Source organism: Elgaria multicarinata, chromosome 3 (genome assembly GCF_023053635.1).
Source record: "Elgaria multicarinata webbii isolate HBS135686 ecotype San Diego chromosome 3, rElgMul1.1.pri, whole genome shotgun sequence".
Classification (NCBI taxonomy): domain Eukaryota; kingdom Metazoa; phylum Chordata; class Lepidosauria; order Squamata; family Anguidae; genus Elgaria; species Elgaria multicarinata.
The window spans coordinates 156,449,267-156,464,554 of record NC_086173.1 but is presented as its reverse complement, the minus strand read 5'-3'; the positions used below and the strand labels follow the sequence as shown (position 1 = coordinate 156,464,554).

The 15,288-nt window shown below is 43.6% G+C and overlaps 1 protein-coding gene across 1 annotated transcript; it reads right to left on the bottom strand.

Moving 5' to 3' along the window:
• Positions 1–1,051: 1,051 nt before the first annotated feature.
• On the bottom strand, positions 1,052–2,056 carry LOC134396248 (zinc finger protein 436-like). Its single transcript, XM_063122670.1, is given in 1 exon segment — positions 1,052–2,056. A coding segment is annotated over 1 exon segment (975 nt). The 5' UTR covers positions 2,027–2,056.
• Positions 2,057–15,288: the final 13,232 nt, after the last annotated feature.

The following is a 15,288-nucleotide window of genomic DNA, read 5'->3' as shown; positions in this document are numbered from 1 at the left end:
GGTATAAAAATGTAATAAATAAAATAAAATAAAATAAATGGGCTGCCGTGATGAGCAAACCAGGTCAATGTGAAGGAGTTGGGAACACCAATCAAGAGCCTAAGACCTGGTTCAGACAATCACCATGGTGATACCAAGCCATGGTGGCTTCTTCTAAGCCATGGCACATTCCGGGCACAATTTGCATACTTATAGCCTGGCCATGGCTTGTAAACCTGGCCAGCATTGCTTCTTTGAGGGGGTATACAAACCCAAAAAGCAAAAAAGGCAGGATACCAAATTGGAATACAAAACACACACACACAAGGTGCAAGGAAATTAACAGAACTACAATTAAACAGTATGTATTATATAAAAAGAAGTGAATTTATCATAGTTGAAAGACATGTACATAAAGAAGGCACAGTGAATTATTTCCTGGGAAATAAGCCAAGTAAGCAAGACCTCCGAAATAAAAGGGACAATAGTTTCAGATCATGCATACTACAATATTGAACGTCTATGGAACTACAATATTGAACGTCTATGGCTTGCATACCACCTCTCCTGTGTGGCGATTTAACCTGTTATACTGATGTAGCAAGAGTTCTGAGTTTTACGTTAGAAAGAATCTTCCAGAAGCTAAATCATGGGCTAACACATGAGAAGAGGTGAAAGCAGTCATCAAGGGGAAATGCTCATTCCACAGCAATGAGCTATATTTATATACGCGTCATGATACTATCGTGTGTGTACAATCTTGTTTTTAAATTATTATTTTGTAAAGCACATTGGGATTAGTTTCAAATGAGAAACAGTACATAGATATTGTGAATAAATAACAATATCGTGGAAATTGGTGAAGACTTTTGACACTATTTAAATAATTTGCCTTCTATGGGTTTTTCATGTAAATAAAGAGCTCTGCTCTGAATTATGCAGTTTTTACCATTCTGGCTTTATGTGGCTTTATGGCTGTATAAGTACTTTGATGTTCAGTATAAATCCTTGGATGATGGAAACTCTGTCAACACTCTAAATATTTATGTGGTCATTCCTTTTTATGGCTTCTTTAATGTACTCTAAGGCCACCGCTTACGCTGAAGCTCTTTCCACACTCCATGCATTTATATGGTTTCTTCCCTGTGTGGGTTCTTCTATGTGTAGTAAGTTGACTGCTGTTACTAAAGCCCTTTCCACATTCCATGCATTGATATGGTTTCTCCCCTGTGTGGGTTCTCCTATGTGTAGTAAGCGGACTGCTGTTAGTAAAGCTCTTTCCACATTCCATGCATTGATATGGTTTCTCCCCTGTGTGGGTTCTTTGATGTACAATGAGGCTACTGCTCGTACTGAAGCTCTTTCCACATTCCATGCATTGATATGGTTTCTCCCCGGTGTGGTTTCTTCTATGTGAAGTAAATTGACTTCTGTTATTAAAGTTCTTTCCCCATTCCATGCATTGATATGGTTTCTCCCCTGTGTGAGTTCTTTGGTGTATCTTAAGGTTACTGCTTTTGCTGAAGCTCTTCCCACATTCCATGCATTGATATGGTTTCTCCCCTGTGTGTATTCTTTGATGTGTCCTAAGGGTACTGTACTGCCTGAAGCTCATTTCACACGCCATGCATTGATAAGGTTTCTCCCCTGTGTGGGTTCTCTGATGTACAGTAAGGCTCCTGCTTATATTTAAGCTCTTTCCACACTCCATGCATTGATGTAGTTTCTCCCCTGTGTGAAATCTCTGATGTACAGTAAGGCTCTTGCTTACTCAAAAGCTCTTTCCACACTCCATGCATTTATACGGTTTCTCTCCTGTATGGGTTCTCTGATGTTGAGTAAGCATTTGACTCGTATTAAAGCTCTTTCCACATGCCATACATTCATAAGGTTTCTCTCCTGTGTGGGTTTTTTGATGTGCATTAAGGTTATGACTTTGACTAAAATGCTTTCCACATTCCATGCATTGATATGGTTTCTCCCCTGTGTGGGTTCTTCTATGCACAGTAAGATCACTGCTATTACTAAAGCCCTTTCCACACTCCATGCATCGATATGGTTTCTCCCCCGTGTGGGTTCTTTGGTGTACCATAAAGCTACTGCTTACTCGAAAGCTCTTTCCACACTCCATGCATTTATACGGTTTCTCCCCTGTATGGGTTCTCTCATGTACACTAAGGTTTTGACTTTTATTAAAGCTCTTTCCACACGCCATACATTCATAAGTTTTTTCTCCTGTGTGGGTTTTTTGATGTGCATTAAGGTTATGACTTTGACTAAAACTCTTTCCACATGTCATGCACTGGTAAGCTTCCTCCCTTGGGTGGGTTCTTTGATGTGAAGTTAGAGTACTTCTTACATGAAAGGACTTTCCACGTGCCATGCACTGATATGGATTCTCTTCTGTGTGATTTCTTGGATGTATAATAAGTTTAGTGCTCTGAAGGAAGCTCTTTCTGCACTCCATACATTTATAGGTTTTCTCTGCTGTGTGGGTTCTTCAATGTTTAGTAAGGTGCCCTCTACTGAACATCTTTCCATCCAGCATGCACTTATTTTGTTCCTTCCCTATTCAGGTTCTGCAATATCTTCTTAATTTTAATTGGTCTTCAAGTACTTTCCCCCACACTTGACACTTTCTCTTTCTCTTTCCTTTGCAATCTTGTAGGGTCAGGGATTTGTGGAAATCAGCACACTGAGAAGCAAAGGATTTCTCCCTTACATTCCTTGGTTTTTTATTTCCAAATGTCTCTTGTTCTGCTTCATGCCCAATTGCTTCCAAGGAGAAGGCTCCAAATTATTACCATAGTCCTCCTCATTAACTGCTTGGGAAAAGAAAAACATTCAGTTCTTATCCGCGTCCTGTTTTCTTGACTTGGCCTACTGGGGACAAAGATCTATAAAGAAGAAATCTACGAACAAACAGGACAGCGGGAAAGTGAGAAGCTGCTTTGCAGTAAGTCAGCTGGTGGGAGATCAGGTGCGCCAACAGTGACCCTGTTCAGACGATGCATTTAAGCCACGGTGCGTAAGCAGCTTAAGCTAAACATTATAGCTTAGCATGTCATGTGAAACATTCCTAACTATGGTGGCTACATGACCACGGTTTAACACTAACCTTCTGCTGCAAAAGGTTAGCGGTCTAGCCGTGGTTGAGCATGTTGTCTGAATACGCCCATAGTGTGACATTTTAGCTAGATTTGTATGGTGTAACCTTTGCATGCAACAGCCACTTCAATGACTTTCTTTTCTTTCAAAACCATCTCAAAGCAGCTTTATGCTCCACTTATTTCCCACTTAATCAATGTATTCTGCTATTCATTAGACTTCCCAGTCGGTGAGGTCTGCCGATGTGAAGTTTTGAGGCCTTCAAAGGCAAGGTAATAATGTCAGGCCTAAGGGCCTGGAGTTTTCTGTTGGGAGGGGGAATTCCTGTTTATCACAGCTGAAACAGTATCTTGTGCTTTGGGGAAGAGGACTTAAAAAGAGACAGAGTGAGAGAAACAGAGAGAGAAAAGACCAGGAAGATCACAGCATGAGGAAGGAGCAGGAAGAAGCAGCCTAGAGAACTCAACGTGCAGCTAGGATAGAGAAACCTGCGCTTTTACAACTTTTATTTTCTCTTAATGCTTTTTGTATCCCTCGGCTCTAGTGACTAAACATCTTTAATTGTGATTTGCTTAATTTATGAGTAAATTAGTTGTTAAGTCACAAGTGTCTTGAATGTGAAAGTAAAGGAAGGTGGGACTTTTAAGGAGGGAAGAGATCCTTAAGGAGTTTCTCAGGGGCTCCAGGTCATAGGCGGAACCCCGACAGCCAGAAATGGAGCCATCTGGGATACCTGGGGGCTGAGTTTTGCTTCCTCAAGTACTCTTTGAAAGAACTTGATTGAAGGAGAACACTGAGGCATTACACCAGAGGTAAGCAAGTTGTAGCCATCCGGATGTTCTGTTCTACAACTCCCATCATCCAGCTAGGGCAGATGGGAGTTGTAGGCCAAAACACCTGGAGGGCCACATGTTGTCCACCCTGCATTTCAGGGACATGATATACAAGGGACTGACTTTAACATGACACCTTTCACAATCCAGTTTCACACTGTTCAAATTGGCAGAAGTCAAGCTCAGGTCCACCACAATGTAGCAGAAAAGTCATATCCAGGACAGCCCATCCATTTCCGCCCTGGCATCTCTGCAGTAAAGTGAAAACATACAAATGTAGAAATTCATCCCTTTGGCATCTTATCATGGAAGGAAAAAATAAATTCTCTAGCAAGACTTCCTGGCAAAGAGCTCTTTGGCCTAGGTGCATGAGGTTTTCCTCCCCCTCGATAAAACACTCAATCACCTCTTCACACCCTCACGACAAACCTACATTTTAAAATAAATTTGTAAAACCCTCAAAATTCATGTTTTTACATTTTTCAGGAATGTTTTATCTTTAAAATAAGAAGCCTTGTACTTCAAAAGTTAAGATACACACCATTAGCTGAGGGAGGATGGCAAGTTCCTAATCTTAAACTTTATTATGAAGCATATCAACTTAGAACTCTTATCATTATGAATGACTCACAAGAAAAACAATGGGTACAAATAGAAGATCTTTATTTAAATAGCAAGATCCACAGATTATACACTTTATTTAAAAAGAGATCAGAAGTGCTTCAAAAAAAAAAACAAAATATACTTTTAAAATCACCATTGGAAATATGGAAATACAGGAAGGAGCGTCTCGTGTCTGGAATTTCACCGATCATACCTCTCTACATGGCCATCCCCAATTTCAAAGGAATGACAGACCTGTAAATTTAAAAATAAATTAAAAGAGGCAAAATTATTTAGGTTATGAGATTACAAAAACACTCCACCTCTTCCACGATATTTGTGGAGAAACAAACTAACCTTCACAGACATAACCTGGCTTCTCTGGTATCAGATTAGCACATCTGTAAGAAAACTACTAATTCTACAACAAGGAACCAGTAATCTAAGAGTTTGAAACAATATTGATAAACATTGGATGAAAAAGAAAAGGGACTGATATCAAGCCTATATTCACTATTAATCTCAAAAAATATTAGGATCACATCAAAGTCAATGTAAGATTTGTGAAACAGATTGGAATTTACAAATAAAAGCACAATGGTCTGCTATGTGGGGTAAATTTTCATATAAGGCCTCCTCGGCACGCTGTGAAGAGAATCCATTAAGTTTTTACGAAAGTGGTATCTAACTCCAGCATGGCTAGTCCATATGGATAAGAGTTCATCACCACTATGTTGGCGAAAGTATGGACTGGTTGGCTCAGTTCAACAGATGTGGTGGGAACGTGCAGGACTTGCTAACATCTGGAAACAGGTCTTTCATGAAATTTCTACTATAATTGGCGAAGTTAATGAGACACCATAATTAGCTCTTTTGCCCATATTTAAAGATACCAACGAACTTTTACGAAGAATGAATTTAATAGGATTTTTGCTGACAGTAGCCAAATTATTAATAGCCAGATGTTGGAAAAATGCAACAGGATTAATGACACAAAAATGCCAAAATATAGTATGGGAGCTGGCATTATCAGAAAAAACTATCACACACAAAAAAGAGTATTGAGGGGACAAAAAAAGGAAACATTCACTGCCGATTGGTGGGACCTTTTTACATAAACAAATCAAGACGGTGCAACTAAACACGTCCCAGCTGTCTTACAAAAGTTGTGGTTACAATGACTAAGAGGGGTGGGTGGGTGGAGTAAAATGATAACCAATTGAACTTTCCTGCATGAGCTCTCAAAATTCTTGTGTTTCTGTATCTTTCCTGATGAAGAAAATCCATAATGAAATGTATTATATCATGTATGGTTTGGTATACTTACTCAACGAGTTGTGTTAAAATCATTTGTAAAGTTGCTTTAATATTGAAAATCAAATCAAATTAAATTAAAAACTGTCTCTGATGCTGGTTTTAGCCTATAGATTCCAAGACCAGAGGCCTAGTAGTCATGACAGGGAGGCACTGATAGACATACCCAAAGGTGGTAATAGGCCCCGGCCAGATGGGAAATGTAGGCCCCATTTCAAATTGCTCATGAAGTATTTTTAATCAGTTCTAAATACATATGAACTAGAATGATTTATAAAAAAGGTAATGGCAAGCACTTTTATTCAAGATGTATATAAGACATCTTTGCCTCTACTAGGGGGACTCGGAGTAGGCCCCCTCAAAATCGTAGGCCCATGCCAACAGGCCCCACTGGCACCCCTCTGCCCAGCCCTGGACATACCCTCCATTTATGTTGGTGTCATCCCATAGCTCAACTATGCAGTGCCACCATTCAGCCTCAATGGATGACTCATTCAAGTGTTTTGAGAGAGGAAGACAATCAATTTCCTATTTTCTCCATAAGGAACATAATTTCACAGCACATATACACATACATTTACTCGCCCTTTTTTTCTAACCTGCAATGTGTTTACAGGTGGTAATGTTGTCCAGGTCAATTATATAGAGTTAATACAGTAAAGGAATTAAAGGGAGGGGGGAGAGAATGGAATATTGGTGCTGGTGACTGATTGGTGGAGAGCACGAGGCAACAGGGTTTAAATAGGAGTGTCTGTGGTCAGGTAGTTAGTTAGGTTTGGGTCTGTCAGAATGAGAGTTGGGTTAGAGCCAGTTAGGGTTGGAGAGAGTCAGAGAGCGGAAGTCATCACTACATTCAATTCACATCCGTGACAAGTAACTAACTTGTAGAGCTAGAAAAAGTGCAGAAAAGAGCAACTAAAATGATCAAGGGGCTGGAGCATCTCCCCTATGAGGGAAGGTTACAACGGGTGGAGTTGTTTAGCTTGGGAAAAAAGGAGGCTAAGGGGAGGCATGACAGAGGTGTACAAAACAATGCATGGTGTGAAGAATGCGAATAGGGAGACGTTTTTCTCCCTCTCTCATAATACTAGAAACCAAAGGGGTCATCACATGAAGCTGATTGGTGGGACATTCAGGACAAATAAAAGGAAGTACTTCTTTACACTAAGCATAGTTAAACTATGGAATTCACTACCACAAGACGTAGCGATGGCCACCAATTTGGATGGCTTTAAAAAGGGGTTGGATAAATCCATGGAGAAGGCTATTAATGGCTACTAGCCTTGATGGCTATGTGCTACTTCCAATAGTTGAGGCAATAACCCTATGTACAGCTATTGCTGGGGAACATAGAATCATAGAATAGCAGAGTTGGAAGGGGCCTACAAGACCATCGAGTCCAACCCCCTGCTCAATGCAGGAATCCACCCTAAAGCATCCCTGACAGATGGTTGTCCAGCTGCCTCTTGAAGGCCTCTTGAATGATGGTTGTCCAGCTGCCTCTTGAATGAACATAGGTGTAATGCTGCTGTTGCACCCTGCTTTGGGGTTCCTGGTCAACAGCAGCCTCGCCACTGTATGAACAGAATGCTGGCCTAGATTTATTTATTTATTACATATTTATCCTGCCCGACAGCCTAAGCTCTCTGGGCAGTTTACAACTAAAACCCGAGGTCTGATCCAGCAGGGCTCTTCATATGTTTTTTTGTTTGCGAGTATTCCATTCCCCAAAACAGAATTCTGCACTTCCAAAAATGGCATTAACCAAGCTCAGGTCTAGCACAGCATGAAGGCATGTCCAGGGCACATGGCATGGACATCCCTTTCCACAATGGTGACAACAAACAAGGATAGGAATTCATCCCTGTGGCATCTATCGACCAAGGAAAAAGCATTCTTACCCAAAGAAGCCACATTCTTATAGGTCTCTAGCATGACCTCCTTGTACATTGCTCTTTGGTCTGGGTCCAGGAAATTCCACTCCTCCTCAGTGAAGTAGATGGCCACCTCCTCAAAGGCCACTAGCCGCTGAAAGAAAAAGCGCTTTCAGAACTACAGGCATTCCCTCTGCACAGAACCAATCCCTCTGCGTACCCCCCTTGCTCCCCGTTTGAAAGGGGCAGTGAGAACTGGGAAGCTTTGCCTGTGTTATTCATCGCTGATTTTGCGGGATTCAGGATCTCCTGTGAAAGATACAGCAGAATTGGCAGCCTCCTGACCTGGCCACCTTGATATCTTATTGCGCCAAAAGGAACCCAGACCCGTTCACCCAGCCAGCCTCTTTCAACCCAGTGGGAAGCCCTTTTTCTCTCCAGCATGATCCCTCCCTTACCTGAGGCAGCTGTGCGACGGCCATTTCCACACCAGCGCAAAGAGATGATCCAAATTTCCCTAGTGATGCCATTGCGCTACCTGGGGAGGATGGGGGGGGGGAATAAAAGGGTCATAAACTTGAAGCCTTAAGTATAATTGCTAGAAAGTAGGGTTGCCAGACATCCCGGAAAACCGGGAATGTCCCAATTTCCAGGAGATTCTGAAACGTCCCGACCGGCTGGGCAAGAATCCCAGATTCCTGGTCCAGCTGGCCAGAGAAATTCTGATCTCTGAAATGGTACCTTGATCCTGCTTAGTGGAGCGGCAGCAGCAGAGAAAAAGACGCATCAATCTGGCGCCTTTTCCAGAGCATCACCGCTCTTCCACGGGCTCATCTGAGTTACTCACCTTATTGCGCCCGCATAGAAGAGGAACAACAGTGAGGAAAGGTGCACGTGCTCTCCTCCGGCTACCTGAGTCCCATGCAATGCAAAGGAGTTTGGTGAGCTTGGCTGGTTGTGGTCAGGCCTTTAGGGTTAGCGCGGGGCGGAGATGCTGGGTTATTTGTGGGGGAAGAAAGAGAGTTTTGTGGGGGACAGGAGGGAGGGAGCGAGTGGGGGATGACAAGGGGGTGAAGGAGAGGAAAGGAGAGAGGGGAGAAAGGAAAGGAAAGTCACTCCCCCCAAAATCGCCCTTCAAAAATGCACCTCCTTGGATTTGGGTTGCAAGCCTCAAATCTGTTACTTGGAAGTAAGTTGCAGTGAATTTAAGATGTCTGGTTTTGCAGTCGATGTTTTAATTGAAAAATTGGGCTTTCCCTAGACCTTTATATATTGCTCAGTTTTTTTAAAAAAAAACCCTAGCCCCCCCCACCCCCACCCGGTAAATTGTCCCGGTTTTGTGGATTCAGATTATGGCAACTCTACTAGAAAGTTGTATGCATTGCAGTGGAAACATACAAATCCATGCATGTATATTTTTTAAAAATGGGGGGAGGATTGAAAATAAAGCTTTACGAGTGCCCAGGGGCACATTGCAGACCCCTGAACTCGGCCATCTCCTAAAGCTCTTTCCCCTCATGCACTGTATCAGGAGGAGAATCGGGGTCTATGTGGAGCTGAGAAGGGACGTCACTAATGCCAATATTTAGCAACTGTTGGTTATCCATTGTAATAAGAAGTGCAAATTTGGAGAAGTACAAAAATAATCCCAATCTTTCACATGAGGAGAAGAGCCTTCAATGCAATACGGATAGATTCTGAATAGGTGCATTTTTAATCCACCCCCTCCAAAGAGTTCAGGGTGATGCATGTAGCCCCCCCCCTCCTTGCTTGAACTTCACAACAACCCAGCGAGGCAGGCTGGAAGAGAAACTGGTCCAAAGTTTTAAGATCTTCAGGGGAGGCCCTTCTTCTTCTTCTTCTTCTTCTTCTTATTATTATTATTTATTTATTTATATAGCACCATCAATGTACATGGTGCTGCACAGAGTAAAACAGTAAATAGCAAGACCCTGCAGCATAGGCTTACATTCTAATAAAACCATAATAAAACAATAAGGAGGTGAAGAGAAAGCAAACAGGCACTGGGTAGGGTAAAACGAACAGTATAAAGTCAGAACAAAATCAAGTTTTAAAAGCTTTAGGAAAAAGAAAAGTTTTTCTCTACCATGGAAGAAGGCAGGTTTGGTGGGGAGGAAGAGAGGCCTTTCTCAGTGGCCACTCCCAGGCTCTGGAGCTCCTTGCTGAGGAAGGCTAGGTTGGCCCAGTCTATGTCAGCCTTCCGCCAGCAAGTAAAAACTTTTTTTTCAAACAAGACTTCAGCATTTAAGCTGGTCTGTTATTGATGGAGAATTAAATTGTTTGGGTGTGGTTTATTTCTTTTATTGCAGTGTTTTTAATTTATAGGTGTGGGATTAAGATTTTGTTTTTAAATGTGTATTTTATTGTTAGCTGCCTTTTTGCGCAATTTATTTTGGAAGAAGGATGGGATATCAATTAATAAATAAAATAGAGACGATTCCCCCGCCCCCCCCCTCGTGAGTTCTGCACCTGAGTAGGGATTTGAATCTAAAACTTTCCTGTCTAGGCCCAGCGCTGCATAATCCCCCAGGGGGAGGCAACCTTTTTGGGCCGTGGGCACATTCGGCAATTTGAGAATCTAGGGTGACCATATATTGGAAACCAACGTAGGACACCCCAATGTGGACGGCCAACCCAACATGACTTACAAGATGTCTGCCCATAATTGTACTGCATTTGCAGGATCCCTTTCAGTGTCTCCACAGACATCTGGTTCCCTTCCTTTGTCCACTCGCTTTGCATTAGAGTGAAAACACGCTCAACGTTTGCGTTGTGGGAGGGGATAGCAAAAACAAACTGTACGATTTTCAACAGTTCTGAGTGGCAGGACGTGCTTGTGGAGCTCTTAAAATATTTAGTCCACTTCTGATGTGCCAACAACATTTGGAAGACTGCATCATCACACAAACTTCCCACAAATTTCTTCAAATTTGCAAATTGATCAAAGCACTTGCAGTCGTCTATGATCACTCCCTTCTCTGCTAAGTACAGAATAGTAGTCTCTACGTCAGTCCAGTTTGGCGGCTCAGTCAGGGCAATCCACATGAATACAGAGAACTCGTCCAGGGGTCTCAGCCACATCTCCAGATATTCAATGCACGTGTTGTACAGACATTCCACTTGGGCATTGAACGTGTCACACCGTGCAGCAAGTCCCCGCTTAAGTTTTTGTTCCAGGAGCGCCTTGACTTTCGGGGACATTAAGTTCTGGGCCTTGTGTTCATGCAGGATGTTGCTAATGGGCCCCAAGCGTTTCAGCACTTCCACCACAGAGGTGTTTTCATGTCCAATGTCTTTGATGTGTGCTTGGAACACGCCCATGAGCGACTGCAGTTGCCATAGGTAGACCTCACTGAAGTCATCCTCAAAGAACTTCCTGAGCACAGAAGGTGTTGTCCTTTGAGATAGAAAGAAAGACTTCAAGGCCGGAAACATCTGCAGTAGCTTTGTTATTCCAGGGAATAGGAACAGCCACTGTGTCTTGTTGTGAGAAAGCAACTTTCTGTATTCAGTGTTCACAAATTTGCAGTACTCCTTCAGATAATCGGTTGTCACGTTGTAAATGTTGAAGTAGCGGTATATTTTAAAAAGGATACTCTCCACATCCACATCAAGTGTGCCCGCCCCCTGATGCAAACAGTTGTTCAAAATGTATGCTGGGCATCCCACACCAATTACAGTCTTCTGGAACAACTTTTTCAACTTTGAGAAGACATTACCCCCTTCCTCATCGTGCTGCAGTCCTCCAAACATGGTATTGCAATTGTCACCAGTGAATGCAATGCACTTCTCAAACAAGCCATTCGCCTCCAGAGTGACCTTGACATAGTGGGCAATTGTATCAGCTCTCTCATTAGGTAAGTTCTTCACTTCGATGAGCTTAGACTGCAGACCCCCATTCTTCCAGTCAAAATATTGGACCAAGACTGGAAAAATTCTCACTGTGCCATAGTTGCTTCCATCCGTTGAGACTCCACAGTACTGTATGTTGTGCTCTTTGATGGCTTGCAGGGCACTTTCCACAGACTGCGGTGCAAGCACAGAGTTCACAATTGCCTCTGTCTTCGTGCGAGCACTTGAGAACTTCTGGGCTATTTCTGAGTCTGGGAATATCTCCTTCATCAAGTCAGAAGTACAATCCACTGATGTAAAAGTGTTGTGATGCATCACAGTGTGGAAGGCCAGCATACCCTCTGCCGCACAGACTGCATCCTCAGGTGTCACAGGGAAATCAGTCCCTTTGGTGAAAGAGCTCTTGGCCCTAGCAGCCTTCTTGTGCTTCTCTGAATCAATGTGTTTTTGCAAATCCGTAGCACCTTTATACGCAACAGACACAAACGTCCCAGGCTTACATATGGCGCACTCCGCCTCGTTCTCATCTCGGCCATTCCTGAAGCAGGGAAATTTGGCCTTTAACTTAGGCGTGAATTTACACTTTGTTCTTGGCATTGTGAACGTATTTCTGCAAAGTTATTGAATTGTAAACCAGAGCAGAATCTGAAAGACAATAAATTCAGTTATCACTGAGCATCTCCGAATCCTACCACTAAATATTACTGTCATGAAATGCAGTCAGATTTCGGAAAAAGAAAGGACAGGACTACATCAGCACTTTCCATGTTACATCACCATCAAAGAAATCAAATGCTGAGATTTCAGCAGGCCTTATGGCTCACTTCCAATGACATCTTTGTAGCCATAAAGGCTAGATCCTTTTTTTTTTAAAAGAAAAGCTCAGATTCTGTTGGCTGAACTCTGAGTCTGCACTTCTTGCTATTAAGGAAACAGATCAAATCACCAATCCAATTGCTTGTCCCCACAGGAGTAGACACAGTGAACCAATGGAACTTAGATAAGTGTGCACCGACCAGTGATTCACTCGGTCATAGAACCATAGAATAGCAGAGTTGGAAGGGGCCTATAAGGCCATCAAGTCCAACCCCCTGCTCAATGCAGGAATCCACCCTAAAGCATCCCTGACAGATGGTTGTCCAGCTGCCTCTGGAATGCCTCTAGTATGGGAGAGCCCACAACCTCCCTAGGTAACTGTTTTAGTTGGGAGTAGCAACTGGATTTAGGCCAGTATTTCCCTTTCAAATAACAGAATAAGGATGTTTCTCTAACGTATAAATGCCATTTATTTATTTATTTATTTATTACATTTTTATACCGCCCAATAGCCAAAGCTCTCTGGGCGGTTCACAAAAACTAAAACCATAATAAAACAACCATCACTAGCAAACCAGTAGTGAACAAGGTGCTACACATATTTTTAGCCATCCAGCTGCTATTATGGGTTATGGAACTACGTAGATTTCAAAAACTATTGGCAGTAGCATAACAGGCAACAAATGCCCTTGCTTTGAAGTAGAGGTGAAAATCATGTGGCCCTCCAGATGTTGTTAGACTGCAACTCCCAGCATTCATCCCCACTGGCTGTGTTAGCTAGGGTTGGTGGAATTTGCAGTCCTACATCTGGAAGGCCACACTTCGCCCACCCCTGTTTGAAAGAAAGGCTTTGAAGAGCAGGGTTTATATGAAAAACAAAAAGGCAATTTTAGAATTCGTACTTCGTATAAGAAATATAAGCTTTCAGCAACTGTGGCTGCTGCTTTACGTATTTGATAACGCTTTGAAAACAGTCTATGGAATGTGTACTGTGCCCAAACAGTTATCAGTGCACTTTGATACTGCTTGAAAACAGGAGCGTGGATTCCCCCAGTGCCATCTCATAGTTAAATTTCACACAAAGCTCTGCTTTCACAAGAGGAGTTTACAGTAGAGGATCAGTTGATTTTTCTGGTTTAGTCTGTAGAGGCAGATGGGCTCTGTGATTAGCTGGTGGCATTGTGGGTATACATCATATGAAAACATCATATGAAATTACGAGGATCCCTTTTTTATTTCTTGGATCCTTGTTTTACTTTTCCCCCTTTCAAAAACAGGTAGCGGCTTTATACATGCTGGGCTAAAGGCTTGCGGGGTGATGGGACATGTAGTCCAACCAAAGGGAAAAGCAAGACATCCAAACCTAGACACCAAGCAGTGAGCTCTCCCTGCATATGTCTCACACTGCACAAACAAAAAACTCGAAACACTGGGCTAAAAGCTTGGGGCTGTGATGGGACTTGTAGTCCAACCTGAGGGAAAAGCAAGAGGTTCAAACCTAGACATGTAAGGACATGAAATCAAAAAGGGATCCTCACAGATTTCATGATTTTTAAAGAGAACACCCACAAAACCACCATCCAATCACACAGCACATCTGCCTCCATCGACTGACCACAAAACTCAGGGATCCCAGCACTTGTGGGTGTGGCCACAGCGCAAAATCATGGAAAACAGGTAAGAGTCCTCATGCTTTCATATGATTTTTACCGAGGAACCCCCTACACTACAATCCCATCAGCCTCCACAGACTGAAACAACAACAACAACAACCCCCCGAAACTCCAGGGTAAAGGCTTGGGCTGTGATGGGACATGTAGTCCAACCACCGGGAAAAGTAAGACATCCAAGCCTAGACCCCAAGCAGCCACACCTCATAAAAGCAAGCGATCGCAGCCTAGACGCAGGGCTAAAGGCGTGTGTGTGCGTGCGTGTGATCCAAACAGAGGGGGATACTCTTTCGCCTAGCCTCCTTTCACCTCCCAGCCCGCGCCTGCCTATTCCCGCGGTAATACCATCTAGAGGATTCTCTCCGTCTCCTCCTTTCTGTCCGTCCACCACGCACAACCTTCTCTATTAACCTCTTCTCACCAACCCCCCCATTCCCAGCCAGGTTCTTCCATCCAGTTTTATTTTTTAAAAAACACACACACAAAACCCGCAAAACCTACGCAAACATATCGCAAGCACAATATTAATGCACAAGAACCCATCTCCACTCCCCCTGAAATCCGTCCACCAAACACAATGGCCCCGTTCAGACAACACGCTAAACCGCATTGGTTTAGCACGTTGTCTGAACGGGGCCAGTATCTGTTATCATGATTGCATTCTATCCCGCCCTACCCAAATCCATGATCAGCCACCTTCTTCCGCCCAGTGTCCAGCAAGCTTAGCCACCAAACCATTTCCCCCTTTGTCTGCCTGGGGTGGCAGAGACCTCCCCATCCGCCCAACCATCCCCTGGCCCCCAAAGTTTCAAAGAATAAAGATACCCACCCCCCCAGCCTCTCTCCAACAGACCGACAAGAGGGGGCCTCCGCACGCCGACAGGGCTCGCTGCTGCCTCTGCTCCGCACACGTGCTGCAGCCTCGCTCGCACCGCCGGGCAGGCAGGCATGCGCTCCCGCGGTCAGCCCACCCCACTCCTCGACCTGACCCCCGTCCTCGTTTGATTGGAGCACACCGGGTTTTCCCTCTAGCTGAACCCTGGTACCTGCAGGGAGGGGAGGGATGCAACTAGACCCCACCCACCCAAGGAAAGTCTATGCAACCATTTGATGCTCTCCGCCGGAAATTTCCCTGCCGGCTGGACACCAGGAGAGCGCAAAAACCAGAAGTAACCGGGCAACTCCGGATCCTGAGTGCCAGAATGCAAGGAGGAAATG